This window comes from Taudactylus pleione, unplaced genomic scaffold (genome assembly GCF_031769625.1).
Source record: "Taudactylus pleione unplaced genomic scaffold, aTauple2 ptg000502l, whole genome shotgun sequence".
NCBI lineage: Eukaryota > Metazoa > Chordata > Amphibia > Anura > Myobatrachidae > Taudactylus > Taudactylus pleione.
The window spans coordinates 3,648,645-3,661,709 of record NW_028284904.1 but is presented as its reverse complement, the minus strand read 5'-3'; the positions used below and the strand labels follow the sequence as shown (position 1 = coordinate 3,661,709).

Below are 13,065 nucleotides of genomic sequence, written 5' to 3'. Positions count from 1 at the left end.
GTATTATAGTCATGTACAGTAGTTGGATCATGTTGGGGGTGTAGTGTCCTATGTCTGTATACAGTGTAATAGATGTGTATTATGGTCATGTACAGTGGTCAGGTCATGTTGGGGGTGTAGTGTCCTATATCTGTATACAGTGTAATTAGAAGTGTATTAGGACCATGACCAGTGATCAGGACATCTGTCTGAAGTGCGCCATGAACCAAGAACTTGGTTTTGTAAGAAAAGAGTTAGAGCGGAAACAATCACACATAGAAACCCATCTAGAGTTTATTATACAATATTTATAAAGAAACCAAATATGAACCTCAAATTCAGAGGCCCTTATAATGCAGGGAGGGTGGTTGGAGAACAATGATTCAAATGAACATTATGAAACCGAGAACTGGAAGTTTATTGGTACCATACAGGACTTAATGGCACAAACTATGCAATGTCATAAGGACTGCACATATGTTGGCAAAGTCTACACGGCGATGGGGGGAGGGTCATGTATGTGTCACCAATTCACACAAAAAAAATATAATAATAATAATTCCAAAACAGACAGGGGCTCCTGGGTTTTTCAGATCCCTCATTGTACCTCCCTATAACCCCCCCAAAAATGTAGTAAGAACACATTTACATATACATTTTGTATATATTCTAAGAACCTGTCACATGACCTCCCACAGCAGGGTGTACATAGGATCAGGACATGGGTTCTGTAATGGATATATATTGCTCTAGTTTACAATTATGGAAAGACAGAGCGGAGAGAGTGAAAACAGTTGTTACAAGCAAAAGACCTTGGGTTCATCCACGTCATACGTACATTCATCAAAAACCAAACCAGAAAAAAAAAATTTTTTTGGGATTTAAATAAAATATTTACCATAACAGATATTTATGAGATCAGCACTTTATGCTGAATTCTCGTGAGCTCTGTGTATCAGAGAGGCAGCCAATAAGCGGGGGCTTAACCCATCGTTATTCATGAGAACGCTGCCTATTGTCCTAGGAACCCCGGACGCCGTCACTGTGTAACAAGGAGGTCACCAATTTCTAGCAAACCATTTGGTTGCATTCTGACGGATATTGGTTCCGCCAAGAAAGCAGTCACGCCCGCTGCGAGCAGGAAGCTGCGAGTACGGCTCTGCTTAAAATCGGTTTCATGATTTCTATCAATTAAAATGGACACCTTTTTCCTGGTCCCTTCAAATTTAAATAGTTTATACATTTGTCCTATTCAACTGGTTTACAGCACGCCTGGGCCCATCCCCAGTTGAGAAGAATAGATTTAACTTTAAAAACAACTGCATTAATTAATAAAGGGTCCCGGAGGTCAGAATGGCCCATCCAGTGCCCCTGATAAACTGATTTTATATGTCATCTCTGTCAAAATATCTACATAGCAATTGTGTACAGCAGTTGGGATCCCCCTAGTGGCCAACTGTAATAGTACAGGGAAAACAGAGCTCTACAGTGGTTGTGTACATATATATATACACACACACACACACACACACACACACACACACATTTTGGTGCATGTCTTGATAACCCTCATCTTGTATGAAACAATATGGGTGCAGAAACTACCATTAATACAGTTTACATATGAGCAGAGTGATGTTAGGGAAACAGGAAAATTTTAATTTTAGTGTAAAACCAAATGTCCATTTAAAAAAATAAACATATAAAAAGTAGCAGAATGCTGTGATTGGAGCAGGAATAATTATAAAATAGGACGCAGATTGGGGTGTATGCAGAGGCCGTTGTCTTACACCAAGGATGGGGCTTGTGCAAGTGCTGTCAAATAATAATGGTGGCTATTTAGTGAAGTCTATGGGATAGGGGATGTGCAGTCATATCGCTATACAATCCGCCATACGGATAGATTTCCGCATTTAGCTCCGAGCATGGAATCAAAGTCATTACAGTCCCTAAATGCGACTTTAAAAGTGTTTTAGGTGCCCCTGAAATGCTGTCAGTCTAAACAGCCGCTTTAGGGCGTCTAATGGGAGCACTGGCCCTGGCTGCGATAATGTCAGGGTTACAGCTAACTTCATTCACTGCTTGGAAACTATCTAACGTTACCGAGTAGGCCCATCTGTCTGACAACGGAAGAGAGAATTCTGCATGAGTGATGGAAAATAAATGCCTGAGAGTGGAAACAGATTACATTACCCCAACACCGCGAGATCACGGTTACACGCCGGTGGGAAAGCAATGGCCGCAATTCGCGCTGGCAAGAAATCTAGGAAACATATGTAAACTCCACACAGTAACTTTTAAAAAAAAATGGAATTTAAGTGCGAAACAAATAATATAGAATTTTGCGTCATACTGGAAAGGGGGGAGGTGGAAGTTTTTTTCAGTGATCAAATAGAAACGCACAAAAATGGGGAGTCAATTGTTTGAAAAGAACAGCAAGCCCATTACTCTGATTGGACGGGCAGCGTCTGTGCATAGGCGCTCGACCATCACCACAGGGCTTTACACTATGATTTCTATGTGCCGATAAGTACGTACAGGACCAGGGATCAAGGTGGCCCCTGAATCTGCACAGGCAATGGATGGACAGAACGAGCTTGCTGTTCTTCTCAATTGACTTCCCATTTTTGCGTTTCCATTTGATCACTGAAAAAAAAAAAAATTCCACCTCCCCCACCCCCCCAGGCCCCACCCCTTAAGATAAAATTTAGCAAGTTTCCAGTATGACGCAAAATTCGATATCATTGGTTTCACACTTAAATTAAATGGAATTCATTTTCAACAATCATTTCTTTTAGATGAATTTGATCATTTCATGAATAAACACCACGCAACACAAGTGACCGATCGGTTAAAATTGGGTGAAACCAAAGCTGGTTTGGCTTTTAAACTAATTGCCACTTTTAATGTACCGACTACCAATCACCGCCAGCTCCCACATTTGGCCCTGTAGGGTAGATACATGTCACAGAGCCTAGACTGCACCCATCCCTCTATATAATGGGCGAAGAGGACGCAACGTGATTGGACTAGAGGTGGTCAGTCAGGAACACCCAGGAGGAACACTGTACTCACAATGCAACTGGATATTTCATGGGCAGAACCAATATAGCAATGACAATACAGCCTACTCTTTTAGGCCCATTCACACCAGTCCGCTTTTTATGTACATTTTAAAGAGTCTCAGATGTGTGAACACGGATTGAGGAATGCAACCGGTAGATTGTTACAAGTGACCTTCCTTTACAGTAGCGCAGACTTTAGTGCACATATTCATGTCCTCCAATGTCTAGTGCATATACATACACTACTTACTTAACAGCGCAAGCTAGCACCACCAGGACAGAGGGGAACCATTACACTACGTTGCATTATACGTCTAATAAACAGAATATCTCTACTCATGTGCGGGGTCCAGACTAATCTACATCCCCATATAAGTTTATTGCACCCAAATGAACTTCAAAAAGGTATCAATATATCCCCTAAAACGGATGAAGGAAACCAGTTGGTGTATTGAAGTTGTTCCACAACAGCCAGATGTTAATACAAAATATAATTGTCCACATTAGACAAAAAATAAACCTAAAACGTGAGATTTTTTTTTTTAAGTTGAAGATAGATCGATCGATCTATTTATCTATCCGATCTATCATGGCATTTCTGGCTTGCAGATTTCTCTACCCTTGAATACAACATAGCACAGCTCTGTGCATACACAGCAGGTCTGCATGGTACCCAGGAGGGAAGAGGGGGGACTTAGCCTGGCTGATATAAAGGTCGGGGTGGGAAACATACAAACAGTAAAAATTCACCAATTTTTCAGCACAACTTGTCCAAATAAATAAAAAAAAAAAAAAAAAAAAAAAAAACCCTTTAATTCTTTTGCTTCCAACAAAGTCTGGACTCTGGGCTGGGATTTTCAAGACCGTAAAAGAAGGTCTTGCGCGCACACACAATTTAAAACAAAATCAGACCATAAAAGTTACATGATTACAGTGAACTGGTGACCACAAATCAACTCCAGTTTGTACATCCCTCAATATTCCAGACCCCTACAAAAATGGGAACATGGGAATATCCCTCGAACCCACCCTCAAATATCATATCAGCTATATATATATAAAAAAGTAATCTTTTCTAAATGATCATACATTAATACTAGAATTACACACTGCTTTCTACGGAGCGGAAAATATACAGGCACAAGATACACAAACCCAAGCGAGAGAACAGGTGGGTGAGGAGAAGGGAGAGAGTATCACACGGTTTTACAAATAAGAAAGGGCTTTCTCTTCTCTTCCACTTGGAGGGATTACAAAGGAATTCTGCAAAGTCTTTCCTTGGTTTGAAGCTTTTGGAACTGTATAAAACAAGATTCCCCAGAGATATAGAATAAGCTAGTACAAAAATCAGGACAGCATTTTTTTAACTTACTTTTTTAATAATATTATTTTAAAAATAAAAACAAAAAAATAAAAAATAAAAACTATAAAAAATAAAATAGAAAAAAAAAAAGCAAGAAAGAATGAGGCACTGTGGACACAAACTACAACATTGTCTGCTTATTGACTTTAGGGAATGATTATGTACAATGATCTGGAATAGAAAAGAAAAAAAAAACAATACCTTACTGAATGCTACATTTAATAAGTGTCACCGCCATGACCCAAAAAAAAAACAAAAACAAAAAAGATTGCTGGCCGAAGACAATAGGTGTCGTTATAGGCATGTGCAGAGATTAGACTATTTAGGCTGTATACAATGTTGTACTTTATGCTGCCATTTTAACACGTGAATAAAGAACAGGACTTTCAACACCGATTTCTTTGATTGCATATACCCTCTTGTAAACAGAATTCCTTTCTGTAGCCTACTAACCGCCTCACTGCACTGATCACTGAAGGCATCTTGGATCACCTAGGTAGATTGGTTATCTCCGTTCACTTTGAACGTTGAATCCAAAATAAAATTAAAAACAAATCTCCCTGGATGACACAGAAATTGAAGACTAAAGAATTTAATAATGATTTCTAGAAGTAGAATACCCCTTAAAAAAAAAAAAAAAAAAAAAAATATATAAAATAATATATAATTTTTTTTATTTTTTTTAAAAGGTCAACTCCCCCTTTAAAGCTTTTGATAGTGTAAGATGATTTCCATTGCCGCAAGAAACAATACATCTGCCATGTAGATACAACTGTATACACAAACCAGAGTCTGGAAAATAGAACTCTGTTAAGGTGGAATTCCCCTTTATCTCAGTGTCCACAATGTTATGTATATTATTAATGGCAAGCTGACCGCCAAACTATATACAAATACTACGTGGTCAGGAAGTCATGTTACTTAGGCTGCTTTTTCAAAATGTGAGGATCACACAAGCGCCCTGGCGTGGCCTTCTATAATGGCGATAGTTGGCGGAGTGCCCAGGATGCCTGCCATTATCTATAGGCACAAGGTATATTTTCCCTACAGCATTGCAAAACAAACGTCCCTATAGTTGTAATCTTAAATGGGAATAAAAATGAATTTGTGGAGTACGGTAGAGAAAGCCATTTTGTGGGCCGAACCATTATTCATGAGACTGAAGCTGATCTATTCACTAAAAACTAGTGACGTCCCTGAGTATGTCACTAGTTCCTGGTGACATGATCAGCCAAAGACTTGATCGGACCACAAAACAATTACATCTCAAACCCCCAATCATGTATAGTCATTAGTCCACAGTACCTCAGTCCATCTCACAGTAACCCCTTTCCTAAAAAAGGTATGACCTGCAGTAAGGGGGGGTTCAATTTTTAAAATGATGTTTTTTGTTTTATTTCAATTTACAGGTAGATAAGTTTGAACTTTTCTCTTTTTTTTTTTTTTCCTTTTTTTTCCTTTTTCTCAACTTTTATTTTAAAACAATTTTTTTTTTTTTGTTCCTCCACATCGGCCTGTTATACACATATATATATTTTTGTTTTAATCTATTTTTTTTTTTCTTTTTACTGTGAAGCCTGTGAGGTTGGGTTCTCCGATTTGCTTTCTTGGCTTGAAGGTGGTTTGCTGTTCCATGGGCTGTTGGCGCCTAGTGCGGGCGAGTTATTGAAGCTGTCCTCGTCATCAATTCCATTGGCAGCATCAAACTGAGTGTTCTCCAGACGGGTTATCAGTCGTTCATCTTCGTCCCCGAATTCTCCTCCCATCAGGGTTGGTTCGCCCACCACCATTACATCCTGAAAGGGAAGAGTTCCAGAAACATAATCAAGGCAGAGGCGTGTCCCTTCCTTCCACTACTACGCGTGGTCAGAAGCGGCTTCTTGGAGGTCAGGGGGAAGCTGCGGCCTGCAAAAATGCATGTAACGTAAGGGATGTAGGATTAAAGCCCTACTGTCATTTCAAAGATGCATGTGTTACGCATTACGGTCTAACTTCCAGGACAAGAGAAGCGTCTGCTCATAAGGAAGAACTGCGCGAGCAGCGTTCCACGCAGACAGACCACACTTACTTACCTCCCCAACAGTTCAAACCGGGAAGCCCAGGAGGGTGTCAGGCACGCCTGCGGCGAATCGCAGCTTCTAAGGAGTTAAGGCCCCCATACATCAGCGATTGCAGCAATCGTGCAATCGATTGAAAAAGGGAAAGCTTTTTATACACAATCGATTGCAAATTGCACGATTGCTGCAATCAATTGCTGATGAATGGGGGCCTTTACACTCATGAAGCCCCCCCCCTTTTCAGCTGTGAATATTGCGACTGTTGGAGGGTAAGCACTTGAAAAAGATCATGACCAGAGCTCAATGCAGGCAGCAATAGAATTGTTCTAATTCATATAAATAAAGATGTTTGGCACATTTGTTTGAAAACTGGTGCATAGTGAAAATGGACAGTACAATAGACCTGGCGCTATCCCACGATCGGATATGTCCTACGCCAGTACATGTGCAAAACTTTTCATCAATGCCCCCCTCCCACCCCCCCGTGACATTCCTACAAAGGAGCATGTCTCATTTGGAACTATTGATATTTGCATTGAACGGTGCTCACAATCCTTGTGATCTCTGCGCGGAAACCAAATGCGGCTCAGGTGCAGGAAATACACAACATAAAAATAAGAAGGTCTGCTCTGATCCTCCTACATCTAGGTGCGTTTTGCCTTCTCTAACACTACAGAACATGGTCAACACAAGTTATAGTACAGAGGCTGGTGGAACATTGTACACAGATGGAGTGCAACAGGTTGCTCTAGCTTGCTGTAAAACACACCTAGAAAACAGCCGGGTCATGCTTCTTCAGTAAGTCTAGACACTTGCCTCTACAAATATAAGTAAAGATAGTGATTTACGCCATATTGTGCAGCCAGTTCATAAATATACTGTAAGCTGCAAGACAGTCAGAACTCTCCAGAGCCAATGCCCAGAGTGCAAAATGCCTTTTACATTTCAACAGTCGGTATTTTTCTTACAGACATCCAAGACTATAAAAACGCTCTGTCCGCCGATGCGATTTAGTGACGTTTCATAGGAGTCGTAGCAAAACAGAGACTTGCTAAGTTGAAAACAAAAAGTCTCGCTTACAGTTAGTAGCTATTGGAACAGGCGATACGTTTCCAGGAATTGTCATTCAGATTTCTATGGTAAGGGGGAATATTTAGACTAGAAATCACGGCAAAGTCCTAGACCAGCATTACAAAGGCAAGTTTCACTCTGGGTGTTAGCACTGGCCCTGGAGAGCATTACACACATTTGCAGGCAGGGGTCATTTAAAGAAAAAAAAATAAAATATGTCTATGAAAAGAAAATACAGGAGTAAGCTAATCACTGTCATAGTAGAGGATAAGAATAATCAGTTCGAAGAATAAAAACATATACAGGAAATTTAAAGAGTCAGGGCACCTTTGGAAAATTAATCCAAAACGTATTTAACATTCTTGTTTTTGTCTTGAAACAGATTAGAATTACTTTCCTGATGCCCTCCAGAGGTTATAGATTAACCCAAAACACCTAATGGAATTTGTAACTCCACAAAAGCTCAGGAGCCACAGGTTACTTATCTCTGATCTCTGTGAAGACTGGGACGTGAATGAGAGGGGATTGTATACAGTGTAGAGCTCAGTGGGGTGTTTTCTGCTCACTACAGTACATTAGGGGGTCATGCGACTGTGGTTGCCATGGAGAGTTGGTTGGTCCAGTGCAGTTTACCCCTTTTCCCTGACTGGCCACCATGCTCTAACATCTATTAGGATTTGGTCAGGATTTCAAGTGGTTATTTGACTAGTCTCTATATAAAGAGCACATGTTGCAGTATTCTATTCCAGGGTGTACTATTATTACCACAAAGGGGTGAATAATATTAGTTGTAAGGATTATATATTAGCAATTAATGGCACCTACTATCTGCTATAAAACCTATGACCCGGAAATAGGAGATAACTCTGTAATCTGCTCCACAGCTGTCCTCTGCTGAACCCAGTGTAGACAGTCCACACTATGGGAGGAACTGCCGTTCTAATGGCCAGGAAACGCCGCCAACGGCACCACAATTCATCCCCCCTTCAGAATCAGGCCTTATAGTTTTAGAAAATTGGCAGGGACAAATTAGGGCTGCAGTGCCTGCTCTCTTTTGCTCCAGCATGGCCAAGCCCAGCCTGAATGAAGTACCAGTGATGACGCTTTTTGTGCATTGTTTTAGGCCTCGGCTGAAGTTGTTGGGTGGTCAGGAAGTGGTTAAACCTGCAACTCAGCCCTTGGCAAGCAGTCTCCATCAGCCCAGACAGGAGAAGGAATATGCAAAACCAATATGCAAGCCTCAGTCTCTGAGAACAATCAGCACTGCAGTGGGCACAAATCTCTCGCACTAATTCACGTTGTTGGACGACGGCCCAACTCTCCGTACGTTGCAGAATGACAATTGGAGAGGTGAAAAAAAAAAAAAAGGATACAGCAGCAATGTTTCAGTTCTGCTTTCTCCCTGATAATGCTGCAGCTTGTTTGTTTTCCCAAAGCGGCACTGGCTCTTTAAATAATTCCCTGTAAGTTCATTGGTCAATATATTCAACGATTTAAAGAGATACAGATGTGTCCACATACATCTATCTTCCGTATGCTACAAGGTGCGCTGCTACACATCGCGGGAGCTCCGCGTGACTCGGTAGCACCGAGCGTCTTTCCGTGCAACACTTTCCCTTCAAATGTGTCTTAGTCGCACAGCGATGCGAATAGGACGCACCATCAGCTTCTGCTGATTAAAATGACATGCGGCATGCTAATGTTCTGTGTGTGTGCGACTGCAGGTGTATCTGCCTGCGAAATGCTACGTTACAGCATCAGCGGCTGTAACACTAACTTAGCGTTTGGCAGATACACCCACAGTCGCACATAAAAATGATATACGGCATGCCTATATTCTATCAGCAGTAGCTGACCTATTCGCATCGCTGTACGTTTAAGACATTTGAAGGTAAAAGGTGGCATGAAAAAAAAAAAAAAAAGACGCTCTGCACTTCCGAATCACGCCACGGCGCAACTGTTTAACGCACAATGAGGCGAGATGTATGAGGACACATCTGTATATGATTAGTGAATTAGATAAAGTCCCCATTGTCGCCTTAAAGTAGCATCTGGACAGACAGAGGTAGGAGAGGGGTAACTGAGGAAGAATAGTAAATAAAAGATGATGCTTACAGGTACCTGGCTGGAGAGGGCGAAGGTACTGGCCGGACTCTTCTTCTTACTGTTACTATTGTTTGTGTTGCCCCCTCCAGAGCTCATTGTGCTCCCACCAGACATCTTCCTTTTCCTCCGCTTATTGGGGGCCTGTCGGGCTGGCTCGGCTGCAGGAACGGGGAGGACAGAAGTCAGACTTACATGGACGTGGTGCCCCAATTCCAACATAACGAGCAACAACCGATGGGTTCTTACCGGGAGGTGCTACCATCCGCTGCCATTTCTGGAAAAGACAAGTCTTTAGACAATCGCGAGGGCTTAAACTGTACGTCTTGTGCCGAGACATGAGCTCCTGCATTGGCTCCAGAATTACACACAGCTGCGAGGGGTAGAGAAAACAGTGTTTCACCAAGAAGGTTACAAAAAAATAAATAAAAACCATATACATATAAAATACAAGATTACAGTAAAAACAAAAACTACAAAACCACACAAAACGAACAACAGACTTTGCTCCAGGTGCGATCATGATGTCTCATTAGGATGCTTCATACCAAACTGGCTGCGGGTGGGGATCCACAACACACGCGGATCCTGACTAATTCGGGATTACAAAATTTACGTTGATAAGTTATGGAGGGCGACACATAAATGCCGATGGACACCGCGTCTGACGTGGTACGTAGTCATGTTTGAACACACCAATCGTGCTCCTCCAGATGTAGCCATTTAGCAAAAGCATGATACCGCTGCACAGCGCATATTTAGGACCCACGTTTGTATGTGAATGCGAGGACTTGTGCATGGGCCAGCTCTAATCTAGGAGAGGGGAGTGCAGTATACTATGGAATCCATCACACAACATACATTATACAAACGGTCGGCGTACTTACTCGGAGGTAGTTAAGTGTAGAATTTGAAAGTCCACATCTTGTGATGTTCTTTGACAACTGGTCCAACATTTGGGGGTCCTGGGCCTGAGAAGTTGAGAATAAAAAAGTTTAAAACGTACGGTGGAATTGCAGTAACATGTCGAAGTGGACCAGTCACCAATAAGCAGTACAGGCCTCTGCTTTGTAAGCTGGACCAATATTCACCCCATCAGTGCACTAGTGATCTCACAAAGGCACTTTAGACAGAAGTGGTGAATCCAGAAGCTGCTTTCTCCTAACTATTGGTATAACCTACAAATCGACTTCCTGCACTGTGAGGAGGCGAGGGGTGCGATATAAACTAAGGAGGCAGGTCTTATAATGAAACAGTCTCTTTCTCCTCAAGACTTACATGCATGGCGAGAATACTCCGGGGAATGAGCTCTCGATGCTGCCGGATACTGAAATGCCATGTTTTTATCCTCATCATGTCGTCAAACATAAACTCGAGGTATAATCTCCCCTCTACACAGACCTAGAGAGAAAATGTGGATAGGTCAAATATGTACTAAAGCAGGCCGTAAGGAATAGAATAAAACAAAACATTAAAATAGGTTTTGGTTCAATATTAAATGAAGCCGGAACAAATATAATATAATAAAGAAGTACCAGGAATAAGAACACGTCTCCAATCAAACTCTACTTTGAAGACGCTAAAAAAACAAGAGATATGGTAAGAACTTACCTTTGTTATCTCTGTTTCTACGAAGTCCATAGGGTCCACAGGGTTGACCTTGGGGTTATAGCTGGAACAGGATCCATGGGCACCACACAGTTAAGCTTTTAGCTCCCAGGATGCACTTGGGTCCTCCTCTATACCCCGCCCCCGAGCCACAGGCACCTCAGTTGGTAAGCAGCCTAGGCCGGAGGAGAATATGGAACAGAGAGAAGGAAGACCGGAACACACAAGAAACCATACTCACAGCAATAGGAGACGGAAACCCGGTGACCAGCCACACAGCCCATTTGAAGCCAGGTGCGTCAGGGCGGGCGCCCTGTGGACCCTATGGACTTCGTAGAAACAGAGATAACAAAGGTAAGTTCTTACCATATCTCTTGTTTTCTACTTCAGGGTCCATAGGGGGTCCACAGGGTTGACCTTGGGGATGTCCCAAAGCAGTACAACTAAGGGCGGGGACGCTCCTGTGCTGAAAGGAGTACCCGGCGCCCAAAGGATGCATCCTGAGAGGCAAAGGTGTCAAACGCATAGAACCTCAAAAACGTTTGAATTGAAGACCAAGTGGCCGCCTTACACAGCTGAACAGCAGAAGCGCCACGTCTAGCAGCCCAAGAGGGACCCACAGAACGAGTGGAATGAGCCTTAACAGAGGCTGGCACAGGTAAGCCCTCCTGTGCATAAGCCTCACAAATAACGGAACGAAGCCAACGGGCTAACGTTTGTTTGTTGGCAGGCCAACCCCTCTTGTGAAAACCAAAGAGGATAAACAAGGAATCAGACTTCCTAACCGAAGCCGTCCGGTCTACATAATTCTAAGCGCCCGGACCACATCTAAGGAAGTCTCACCAGCTGAAAGATCAGGGGACTGAAAAGCTGGCACAACAAGTTCCTGATTAATATGGAACTTCGAGACCACTTTGGGCAAAAACTCAGGACGAGTGCGGAGCACCGCTCTGTCCTGGTGAAAAATCAGGAAAGGAGGGCGACAGGAAAGCGCCCCCAATTCAGACACCCTCCTGGCCGAAGCAATTGCCAGGAGAAAAACCGTCTTAAATGTCAGCCACTTGAGCTCCACCGCCCCAAGAGGCTCAAACGGAGGACCCTGCAGGACCCGTAGCACCACCGCCAAGTCCCAAGGAGCCACAGGAGGCACAAAGGGAGGCTGGATCCTGAGAACACCTTGGAAAAAGGTGTGAATGTCTGGTAGTATTGCAATCCGCCGTTGAAACCACACGGACAAGGCGGACACATGAACCTTCAGAGATGCAAGGCGTAAGCCGAGATCCAATCCTGACTGAAGAAATTCCAAGATCCTAGAAACTCGGAACACCTGAGGATCATAAAGTCTGGACTCACACCACTGAAAGTAAGTGTGCCACACTCTGTGATAAATCCGTGCTGAAGCAGGCTTGCGTGCCCTGAGCATCGTACCAATAACCGAACTGGAGAAGCCCCGAGACCTCAAGACGGCTGTCTCAAGAGCCACGCCGTCAAAGACAGCCGACCCAGATCCGGGTAAAGGCAGGGCCCCTGAGACAACAGGTCCCGACGTTGAGGAAGAAGGTACGGAGCGTCGATGGAGAGGCTCCTCAGATCGGAGTACCAAGGACGTCTGGGCCACGCCGGAGCTACCAGCACGAGCATGCCGCCGTCCTGCTTGAATTTCCGCAGAACCCGAGGAAGCAGGGATATCGGAGGAAACAGATACGCCAGGTGAAACGTCCATGTCACCGACAGCGCGTCCACCAGACTTGCACCTGCGTCTCTTGTCCTTGACCCGTAAACGGGCAACTTGTGATTGTGACGGGAGGCCATCAAGTCC

General features: G+C 43.2%; 1 protein-coding gene across 7 annotated transcripts in view; it reads right to left on the bottom strand.

Moving 5' to 3' along the window:
• Positions 1-250: 250 nt before the first annotated feature.
• The window catches only part of LDB1 (LIM domain binding 1), a 217,919-nt gene continuing 205,104 nt past the window's right edge, over positions 251-13,065 (bottom strand). For 2 of the 7 annotated variants that reach the window (XM_088449973.1, XM_088449975.1), the window contains exons 7-11: positions 10,917-11,039; positions 10,526-10,609; positions 9,888-10,011; positions 9,651-9,799; positions 251-6,203 (exon numbers count right to left, since the gene is read on the bottom strand). In XM_088449973.1, the coding sequence (XP_088306099.1) occupies positions 5,973-6,203; positions 9,651-9,799; positions 9,888-10,011; positions 10,526-10,609; positions 10,917-11,039 (711 nt within the window). In that variant the 3' untranslated portion in view covers positions 251-5,972. The other 5 variants (XM_088449976.1, XM_088449977.1, XM_088449974.1 and 2 more) reach the window with 5 other exon arrangements.